Source organism: Garra rufa, chromosome 18 (genome assembly GCF_049309525.1).
Source record: "Garra rufa chromosome 18, GarRuf1.0, whole genome shotgun sequence".
NCBI classification, from domain to species: domain Eukaryota; kingdom Metazoa; phylum Chordata; class Actinopteri; order Cypriniformes; family Cyprinidae; genus Garra; species Garra rufa.
This window is the reverse complement of record NC_133378.1, coordinates 8,507,365-8,519,433: the sequence shown is the minus strand read 5'-3', so window position 1 is coordinate 8,519,433 and position 12,069 is coordinate 8,507,365. Positions and strand designations below refer to the sequence as shown.

The window sequence follows — 12,069 nt, the reverse complement described above, 5'->3', positions numbered from 1 at the left end:
TCAGAATTGTGTCATATAAACTCAACATTCCGACTTTTTTCTCAGGATTGTGTCAGATAAACTCAACATTCCGACTTTTTTCTCAGAATTGTGTCATATAAACTCAACATTCTGACTTTTTTCTCAGAATTGTGTCATATAAACTCACAATTCTGACTTTTTTTCTCAGAATTGAGTGATATAAACTCACAATCCCGACTTGTTTTCTCAGGATTGTGTTATATAAACTTACAATCTCAATTTTTTTCTCAGGATTGTGTCATATAAACTCAACATTCCGACTTTTTTCTCAGAATTGTGTCATATAAACTCAACATTCCGACTTTTTTCTCAGAATTGTCATATAAACTCAACATTACGACTTTTTTCTCAGGATTGTGTCATATAAACTCAACATTCCGACTTTTTTCTCGGAATTGCGTGATATAAACTCACAATCCTGACTTTTTTTTCTAACGATTGTGTCATATAAACTCACAATTCTGAATTTTTTCACACAATTCAGATTTTTTTTTTCTCAGAATTGTGTAATATAAACTCACAATTATAATTTTTTTTTTTCCAGAACAGAGTGATATAACCTCACAATCCCAACTTTTTTTCTCGGAATTGCGTGATATAAACTTACCATTCCAACCGTTTTTCTCGGAATTGCATGATATAAACTTACCATTCCAACTTTTTTCTCGGAATTGGATGATATAAACTTACCATTCCAACCGTTTTTCTCGGAATTGCATGATATAAACTTACCATTCCAACTTTTTTCTCGGAATTGGATGATATAAACTCACCATTTCGACTTTTTTCTCGGAACTGCGTGATATAAACTTACAATTCCAACTTTTTTCTCAGAATTTGTGTAATATAAACTCACAATTCTGACTTTTTTTCTCAGAATTTACATGATATAAACTCACAATCCTTACTTTTTTCTTAGGACTGTGTCATATAAATTCACAGTTCTGACTTTTTTCCCCAGAATTGCATGCAAACCTATAAAATAGAGCAAAAAGTCGCAATTCCAAGTAATAAAGTCAGAATTGTGAGATATATTGTCTTTTTTTTCTCAGAATTGGACTTTAACTCTTAATCAAGAGTTTATATCTCACATTTTGCAAAAAGATGTCACATCCGTGAAAAAGTGTCAGAATTGCAAAATATAAACTCGCAGTTGTAAAAAAAGAAAGAATTGTAAGAAAAAGACGTAATTACCTGTTTTTTAATTATTCAGTGGTGGAAATGGGCTTCTATAAAAGCATGTAAAGTACTTGATTATATGTAGCTGAACTGTAGTGTACTGCATCATTTTAAATGTGTAATTACAAATATAAAGCTGGCTCAACCATTGACTTTGGTAACCAACATATCTTCATTTGTGCTCAACAGAAGAAAGAAACTCATACAAGTTTGGAATAACTTGAGCATTAGTAAATCATGACAGAATTTCAAATTTTAGATGCACTATCCTTTAAGTGGGTCAAAAAACACTTTAAAATTCAACTAATTCCATTTTAATATGAATTTAATCTATAATCTAACACTTTTTGTCCTTTAAGGCACTTGACAGTCACTATCCACTTGTTAAACTATTCCTCCTTCATGTGGTTTTATTTAAGTAGTATCTTGCTGAGTGTCTTGCCGAGTGTCTGCATTTCACACACTAAAAAGCATGTTCTAGATCCCTGGAGCGTTCCACGGTGTTGCGTGCGTCGTGTTGCATTTACATTTTACATACATGCCGTAAGCCATTTACACAGCTGGGCTTTTTACTAAGGTGACTCAGAGACAAAATGTCCTGGTGCCCTGGGGTCCAAAGAAATCAGAGAACCACCCACTTACTCTACACACAGGCATACCAACATCTCTGTTATCATCAAACCTACGAAAATGAGACCCTGTAAGGGGCATAATGACATGATATACAGTATCGGAATGAGCTAGAAGACATACTCAGTATAAAAATGAATTACACATAAACAGACACTAAATATCACCAAAACAATATCTAAAACATTCCTCAAGTCACATATGTGTAACTCAGAAACAGCTGGCTCTATAAAACTCTGAACTTAAGTACAAAGCCATTGCCTCCAGTGCTACTACAAACAGTTTTAGTGAGTCACACCTGCGCTGGAATTGAAACACACTTCATCTGACAAACCAAAAGATTAATTCTTTTGGAGCAGAAAGACACCCACATGTCTGTCGTAAATTGTGTCCCAGCCTTATGAAACATTTGGAATAAAGAGGGTCCGGCTTTGCCAAACAAAGCTTCTTTAGAGCCTGTCGTTCAGCAGACCTCCCCAACGCGCTTTAGAGGAGTATCTGTGAAATCAGATCCACAAGTGTTGTCATAATATTTTAGAAGGAGCGAATGCCACCCAGCTTCATTCAGAAGGAAAGACTACAAGTGATTAAGACGGAGGGCACAAGAAGTACACTTTCTTTTCGTCATTTATGAGAAACACGCTTTGTCTGAAAATGTTGTATTTGTCTCAAAAGTAAAAAAAAAAAAAAAAGAAAAAAACTTCAGGTAGCATATGTAGGTAAGAAGATGACCTTGTGTTGAAAAGGTTCAGAGAAAAATAAGAATTGTAGACATAAACCCTCCTGTTGTGTTCAAAAACCTCTGTTTTGGAAGTTCATAAACTTGATTCAAAACCCTTGGTTGCAACTGGCCGATCACAAAGAACCGGGCCGCTTAAAAATGAGAAAACTTGACAAAGCTAAGGTGCTTTCACACCACACAAAATGTTTTCACACAGTGACAGTAAGGAGGAAACTGACAACGCAGAGCAGACGAAAAAAAAAAAAAAAAAAAACTGACGACGACAGACAAAACAGAGCAGGTTAATTTAGGTATGAAACAAAGGCTCAGCTTTCAAATTCTGTCATTTTTTAAGAAATTCAAAAAATAATGTGTCACAACAGATCGCTGTAGCGCCTCAGTTCAAGCTTCATGTAAACCAATCATCTCTTTTTCTTTACTAGTTATAGCACAAAATAAACATGAATGAACATCAGAAAGTATCTTGTTTGAACCGTGGAAGGACGTTAATACACAACATTTTTTAAGTTCTCCTGTCTGATTTGTTTGTTGGAAAAAAGGCAGATTCTGCATTTTGATTGGTCAGTCTGCCTGTCAATCAAGCTCCTGACGAAGTCTGAATTTACCAAAAATCGGGACTATAAAAAATGACTAAAGATACATGCTAAAACAAATTCTATTGTAGCTTGTCAAAGACTAAAAATATGAAATATTAGACAAATGTAATAATTCCATTCTATTTTTATTGTTATTTCTATTGTGTTACGGGTCAATTTGACTCACATACTGCATTTTAGGTGTTTTTTCATGACTATTTGAACACTGAGGTGCACCAGTATTAAGTAGCACGGGTATATTTGCAGAAATAGCCAAAAATACACTGTATGGGTCAAAATTAGCAAATTTTTTAATGCAGTTCTTTATCTTTTTGTACTGTAAAGATATTTTAGTAGGTTAAAAGGTTAAAAATAGGTTCCTTCAACCCCATCTCATAGTATGAATTCATGCGATTTGTGAAAAATTATGTGTATTTTACAAGGTGGAACATTTGTAGGAATTCATACGAAGGACTAAACCAAACCCTGCATCTAAAATTCTACAGAAATTGTACAACATTGGACAAATGAGGTTGTATGGATTTGTACAATTTAGCCACCTCATAAATACTAATAAATTGGTTGTGAGATAGCGTTAGTTTCTCACACATTTTCAGTGCTGCAAACTTAACCAAGAACATAATTGGACAGGGTTTTTTTTTTTACTTTGAAAGTCAAGTAGATACAGAAAAAGCAAATTTTCAATGGATTTTTCAAAAGACAAGTCTCTGTTTCAAGTAAACAGAAGTCTTATATTTTATACATTCTCATGTATTTTATATTTTAGAGTTTGACAAGCAAAAACAGGTTTTGAGCTTTTTATCAGAATTTTCATAGTGTTGCTTTTTAGCAATTCAAATGGAAACCAATGGAGGTCAATTTTTTTTTTGTACAGCCTTTCCAAACGACAAACATGTGCTGAAACTTTGCATGCACATTCATGACCCTAAATGAGAAATATTTATAAAACGTCAAGAAAAAATACATTTAGCCAGTATTTTGAGCAGTTTAGGGCCAGATTTACTAAACAGGGCAAATTTGCGTTAGAGCGCAATTCCATCCCTCTGTGTGATATACTGACAATGCGCACTTTAATGAACACAGATGCAGCCAGATCATTTCTATAATGATCAGCGCAATTTACCAAGAGCAGCACAAATTACTGCCTGCCTTAAGACATGCTTTTTGGGGTGTTAAATAATTCCACAAATACCCATACATTTTGCGTCTGAAAGTGAAAGTCCTACAAATGCATATTCAATGAGGTCAGGCACCAAAATAACTGTGTCCTTGCCTTTTCAGGCTAATTCTTCACTGCATGTCTTTAGTAAATCTTGACAGTACTATTTTAATGCCAAAAGAAGGGTTGCACTAGTGCATGCTGTTAGTAAATGTGGCCCCAAGTGTGGGTCAAATTGACCCAGACACAACAGTAGGGTTGAATATCTGTTCAGTTATCTCTAAACAACTTGAATCTGTTCTAGATCACTAGCCATGATGACGTTCATACAAAAACACTGCCAGTCACTGAATGGCTTGGTACTAAGGAAGCAAAGAAACAATGCAGACACGTCCATTCCTTCTGAAAAACAAGATATGTTTATAATTGTAAATCACTTGTTCTTAAAATGCTTCAGATGGACCTGTGTATTTTTCAAAAGATTCAGAGATTGGCCTCACAAAGCAACATTTCTCTTGGCAAAAGGTTGATTTCCCAAAAATAAGCAGTCTAAAAACTACTAAGGATTTATGTAAAAACACAAAACAAGAATATAAAATATAAAATATTACAATTTGACCGACATACTGTATTTTTACATCCAAAATTAGCTTTTTTCATGACTGCTTGTAGTGACTATTAGGTGCAAAAAACCACAAGTATAGTATCTTGCATTATTTGTACTTGGTTTATGGTTTTTATTGCTATTGGTACTGCCTTTTTGTTTTGTCTGTTCTTCAAACCCTTCTGAGGGTAAAATGGGTTTCTCCAACCCAATCTTACAGTATTTCGGACATATTTGACAAGGTGGCTAATTCGTATGAATTCGTTAGACCTCAATCATATAAATCCATTCGATTTGTGAAAAATCGTACATATTTCACGAGGAATTCTTAGGAATTTGTACAAAGGACCACACCTAACCCCACCCCTAAACTTAACCATTGCAGAAATCCTACAAAATTATACAAGTCAGGTCGAATTATTATTATTATTTTACATACACTACCAGTCAAAAGTTTAGACACACTTCACGTTTGGACTCCGTTCTCTTTGATGGGGAAGTGTGTCTAAACTTTTGACTGGTAGCGTAGTCACCTCATAAAATACAAATGCACTGGCCATGGAATAGCATTGGTTTCTTACACTGTTTCAGTGCTGCAAACTAAACAACCAAAAACATCCTTTGACCAATTTTTTGACTTTGAAAATCAACTAGATAAAGTGAACTTTTCTTGAATGATTGGTCACACTTTACAATAAGGTTCTTTAGTTAACATTAGTTAACCACATTAGTTAACATGAACTAATAATGAACTGCACTTATACAGCATTTATTAATCTTTGTTAATGTTAATTTCAACATTTACTAATACATTATTAAAATCTTGTTAACATTAGTTAATGCAGCGTGAACTAACATGAACAAACAATGAACAACTGTATTTCCGTTAACTAACGTTAATGAAGATTAGTAAATACAGTTACAAATGTATTGCTCATCTCCTTTCCAAGTAAACTTAGAGTCTGACATTTTATAAATTCTCATGTATTTTATATTTTTGTGTTTGACAAGCAACAATAAAGTTTCTCAGTCTTTTACTTGACTTTTCAGCATTTTTCAAAGTGCTGCTTTTAAGCAATTCGCATGGCAACCAAGGGCCTTTCCAAAACATATCTATGCGCTGAAACTTTGCATGAACATTCATGACCCTAAATTAGAAATATTCACCAAATTTCAAGAAGAAATAAATTGTTTAGCCAGTATTTTGAGCATTTTGGAAAAAAAAAAAAATTGACCTCAACAGAACAGAAGGATTAAATATCTGTTCATTTATCTCTTAACAATTTGAATCTGTTCTAGATCTCTAGACATGATGACATTCATACAAAAACGGTGCCAGCCACTGAATCGCTTGATCCTAAAATAGCAAGGACACAGATATTTACTCTTCCATTGCTTCTGAAAAAAAGAATCTGTTCATAATTGTAAATCACTCACTTTAAAAAAAAAAATCTCTAGATGAATCAGTGTACTTTTCCAAACATTCAGAGATTAGACTCATAAAGCAGCATTTTTAGGAAAATGGTTTATGAAGAATGTTTTTTGATTCGAAAATTGGCTTTTACGATTTCAACTTTGAAAGCTACACCTGAATGAGCTTTTCTTCACCAAAATGATCTCTAAAAGTCAAAAAAGCCATTGGAAACATAATTAGGCATTTCTTAATTTGAAAGGATTTGGCGGAAAAACATATTCCAGTAAACACTAACACTAAAAACTCTTTAGATGTTATTGGATTCGCATATGGTTTCTGTGTGAACTCTTTTTGTTTTCCTTGCGTTCATTTTGCTTATGTAAAACATCTTTGTTATGATTAACTGTCGGGTTTATGGATCGCAGATTCACAGAAGAAAGCAAAACCCTCGTATCGTATGGCATCCGTGGGCCTAATGCAATATAGCAACTATGTAGCCACCCCGGTGAAAATTAAGTAAACATATACACCTATCTGCACATTCTTCCTGCAAAATGCCAAGGAGAAAGTCTCTGTTGACGCTGTGTTTAATATAAAAGGTGTGCTGTGCCACTTCAGCTTGGTCGAATAGGGCGCGTACAGCAGGTTGTTTCATTTAAAGCTGGCGGGAAGAGCGAAAGCAGAGCAGAAAGAGAGAGAGCGAGGCCCTTGATTCATGCGAGCCTCTGTGGTCAAATCCATCTGTGTCAGTGCTTGTCCAAAATAGGCACAATACAGCCGTCCTCTGGATAATTACACATTTCAGAATAAGAAACTCTGTCACCTCCCTGTCTGTAGTCATACTTACAAACACACACACACACACACACACACACACACACACACACACACACATTAACCTTTCTCAGATTAATCACTGTAATCACAAAAATTTGTTTGTAATTCTTGATCAGTATTTAAAGGGCCAGTTCAGCCAAAAATGCAATTCTCACCCTGAAGGACAAGTTTCTACTTTTGTCTCCGCATGAGAAAGAAAGTCATACAGGTTTGAAACATCATAAAGGTTTTATAGCTTCAGAAGAATTCAGATCACCACATAACTATCACATCCAACCCATCTTACCAATAAGCAGCGATACAAATCACACCCTTAACAACATAATTGCTCTTATCAGACAATAAATCACACTTTGCATGGCAGTGTTGTGCTTGCGTGCAGATGATGACGCCTTAATGAGGAAACTAACAGGCCTGCAGATAAGACAAGTCAGGTTCTTATGAAACACGCAGACAGGCAAAGTTAGGCGGTGTCGTCGATTACACCTTAGGTGGAGGTGAAGGTGGATGACTAAAAGCTACTTGAAAGGTGACCTGGGAGCGTTCATACAAGACGTGTTGCCAAAATACCAGAGTTGTTACACTTATTGTTTTTATAATAAAGCAGTGAACCGCAGCTGCTTTAGAAAAGGCATTAATCAAACTGACATGTATATATTATGTATCATGGTTTTTACAGTAGCAACAATAAATGTTACTGGTTTCCATAGTTAAGGGTCATTTATGTGAACGGCCCCGTAGGCTTTCTCACCACAGTTAAGCGAACGAGTCATGAGACGTACTTTGCACTTAGCAAAACACTTGTGCCTCTGTCAGCTGATATCATTACTGTGGAGAAAAAAAAACTGAAGATAAAGAGACCGTTGAGCTCCCAGACAGCCAGCTCTGAACACCTGAACATTAGCAGAGGACACAGCTGGCGCTGAGACAGCAGACGCTTGGGAATGCGACAGCGCTTTATTATCACTGCTCAAAACACACAGGTTTGCGCTCACCAGCATTAGGGGCTTGGAAATCACGCCGAGGTTAAGACTTTGCGCAGATAAGTGGCCTAATAAAATCAAACAAACAATGAAGGAGAGAACTATGCGTGCTATTTGGCCTGGGAACAAATGAAACATCTAAGACTCTCAGGGGGGAAAAAATCCCCATTCTCCGGCCAGTTATTATTCACTCAGCCCTGTTATTATCTGATTTCTGTGGCAGGTCCTTCCTGTCGATGCCAAAACATGAAGAGACAGAGGATCAATCTGAGTTTTGACTTGTATTTGAACTGACTATCAGATATAATAGAAACGTAACCCCGTCGTGATGTTTCACACTTTTATTAGCCGCTGTTTGTCCTCCAAAACAAACCACATCAGTTTTGCTATTGGAACCAGACTTTGTGACATTGTCAAGAACGTCTAAACAAACACTAAAAAGCACAGTTAGGCATGTAATTGTTTTTTGTAAAACTATCAATCAAATCTGACCCAAAAATGTTGTTTTGCTAAGTTTTGACCCATTTAATGTTCTCAATGGTAGAGTACAATGTGGCTTAACAACCTCAAGGATGTCATTTTCCGTCAGCAAGTATATGCGTAGCATAGTCTGATTGAATTTATCAAACGGTACGAACATAAAAATACAGAAGACACAACTTGTTATTAGAACGAAGCAAATTCATGAAGGGGCCTCAACAAAATACAATAAAACACTGTGATTGGTGAACAGGTGTTTCGCCTCACAGCTGTTTCAATAGATTGTGGAAAATAACACAGCTGGATGGCTGTGTTGACCAATCAGAAGCAAAACCCAGAACTATTCGTTTTATAAACAAAGATTTTTCACTAATGAGTTGACCAATCAGAATCAACAGAGTAATAAAGTTCATTAAATGGACATTTTTGTCAAAATTGTTCTTGAGTGCTTCTTTTCACGTAAGTTATGTGACTCCATTAATATTTAATTGTCATTTTATGAGCAAATAAGAGTGTGCATGCATTCTAAACAATAATTTATGGATTTAATATAATATATGGCCTTGGACCACAAAACCAGTCTTAAGTAGCAAAGGTATATTTGTACCAATAGCCGAAAATGCATTGTATGGGTCATAATTATCATTTTTTATGTCAAAAATCATTAGCATATTAAGATGTTTCATTAATATATCTTGAACATTTCCTACCGTAAATATATTCAAACTTAATTCTTGATTAGTAATATGCATTGCTAAGAACTTCATTTGGACAACTTTAAAGACGATTTTTCTCAATATTTATATTTTTTGCACCTTCAGATTCCAGATTTTCCAATAGTTGTATCTTGGCCAAATATTGTCCTATCCTAACAAACCATACATCAATGGGACGCTTATTTTCCATCTTTCAATTTCCAAAAATGTACTCTTATGACTGGTTTCGCGGTCCAGGGTCGCATTGGTTTCAATATAAACATCATATGTGGGTAAAGTTTCACTTTGCAACGTAAAAAGGGTCAAAATGTGCCATTTGACATCCTAGAGCTGTCAGTGCCACGCGTGACCATCTTACCTAGATTAACAAAACTCATGACCATGTCCGCGTCGTTCAGAAAGTTGTTGTCCTGAAGAGTCGCGATTGGCGGTCCCTGAGTGGTGAAAACGGGCTTGTACGGGTACGAGAAGCCCTCCTCGTCTCCCTCAGTGGACATGGCATTGTACAGATCCAGCATGAACATCGGCGCAGCGTTGTGCTTGCCGTGGAGGTGCGGCCGCGGCCGGTGCGGTAACCCGAGGATTGACAGGATCTCCCGCTGCATCTCCCGGCGCTCCTGGCTCTTCAAGCGCCGGTGGATGAAGCTAGAGTGGACCTCGTTGTCCAGAGTAAAGTTTGTAAAGACCGTGTCTGCCAGGACGCAATATCCCCAAACGAGCAACAGAACAAGAGCGCTTAAATCCAGCAACGAAACCATGATGAACTTTCGCGCAGAGTTTCACACAAATAGGCTATAAATGAGCCAATCCAAATAGGTGATGACTGAAACGTTATCTCTCTGGTATAACTAGTTATTTTGTTCCCACCTGTCGCCCACTCGAGAACGCTCTCGGATTCATTAACGCACTTGTAACCTGTTGCGTTTGTTTGAAGTCAATCCTTTGCGCTTTTAGAGCGCTCCTCAACCTGTAGACGCACAGAGCGCGATGCGGATTCCGAATAGAACTGGAGGAGGAGGAGGAGCGAAGCGGAGCCGCATAAACTCCGCTAACAAAGCAGAGAGTGGGAGGTATGAGAACAACGCAGGCGACTGATAACGGCAGGGCCGTCGGGTTATCTCCGAAGATGCTTGTCGCTGAACTGTAATGATGGGTGGAGGCAGCTTACGCGCTTCATGGATGCCCGTTTTCAGAAATGCACCTGCGGCGACAACATGTTGCCCTGACGCGCGTCTCGCTGTGTAAAGATATTGCAACATGTCAAGGAGAGTGAATTATACCGCTGTTATTATCTGTAGTGCTGGAGATCCTACCTGAGGGTAGAGATTACAATCAGAGCATCTCAAAAGCATGGAGAAAACATTAGTTACACGCTGGCTGTAAATTATGGGAGGTTTGTCTGACCCTGAGTTTCAAACGTGTAAGTAGATTAAACAAAACTAAAGTGGTATTGCGCGTTGATTGATTTGACCAAACACTATTGTAGAAGAACCATGTAGAAACAGTAGCCCCACTAGCTGTTTTATTATTATTATTATTAATCACTTTCATGTAGATTCACACAGCTCAATATATCGCAACTTTTCAAAATCCCTTCCTGTAGTTTAAACAGAGCATGCCGCAAGTAAAGTAAAGGTCATGGGTTCCATTCCCAAGGAAAGCAAGAACTGATAAAACGGTTTAAAGATAAACCTCAACAGAAATTCCTTTAAAAAAGTTGACTATAGGCTAAAAGCTACTGAATAATTTGCACACTTGTTAGACAGCATATACATGCCTTTACAGCTTGGGAACACCTTATTCATATATTCTAAAACAAACTGGACTAGTGGAGATTTACATTTGAATGGTTTATTGATGACACTACAGCAACATTGATTATTTAAGTATTAGGACTGTTGTAGCAGAAGTTTTGCTTTAAATATTGTCTCTTTATGATGTTAAACCTGGCATGGAATGCAAATTGCATGTCATAACTGTCATAACTGGACCCTCCAGTGAAATGACACTTAAAGGGGTAGTTCACCCAGAAATGAAAATTCTGTCATTAATTACTCATCCTCATGTCGTTCCAAACCCGTTAGACCTTTGTTCATCTTCAGAACAAAAATTAAGATATTTTTGATGAAACCCAAGAGCTTTCTGACCTTGCATAGACAGCAACGCAACTGACACGTTCAAGGCCTAGAAAGGTAGTAAGGACATCGTTAAAATAGTCCATGGTTGAACCTTGATTATATGAAGCTATGATAATACTTTTTTTGTGCACAAAAAAAAACCTTCCGTGTCAGTCTTTGTCGAGTGTTTACGAGAATATCACAACGTATGCGCGTGGTGTTGCTGACGCAGGAAAAAGTATTGAAAAAAAGTTATTTTTGTTTTCTCTGTGCACATGTCAGTTGCATTGCTGTCTATGCAGGGTCAGAAAGCTCTCGTAATTTAATTTGTGTTCCAAAGATAAACAAAGGTCTTACGGGTTTGGAAATGACATGAGGATGAGTAATTATTGACTGGATTTTCATTTTGGGTGATCTAGCCCTTTAAAATTCAGACATTATCTGACAAAATGACCATACGCATAACTTGATTTTAGCTATATTTACATGTGACATGATAACTAGAGAACAGAGAAAAATGTTACAAATGACAGCATGTCTGCCTATTTTATTTATTTATTTATTCCTTGTCTGCTTATCACAAAAAAATCA

At 36.6% G+C, this 12,069-nt stretch overlaps 1 protein-coding gene across 1 annotated transcript in view; it reads right to left on the bottom strand.

Annotated features, from left to right (window-relative positions):
* The window catches only part of bmp7b (bone morphogenetic protein 7b), an 82,563-nt gene extending 72,126 nt beyond the window's left edge, over window positions 1–10,437 (bottom strand). The window contains exon 1 of the mRNA XM_073822847.1: window positions 9,720–10,437. Coding sequence (XP_073678948.1) covers window positions 9,720–10,119 — 400 coding nt within the window. The 5' untranslated portion in view covers window positions 10,120–10,437. The remainder of the gene's footprint in view (window positions 1–9,719) is intronic.
* Window positions 10,438–12,069: the final 1,632 nt, after the last annotated feature.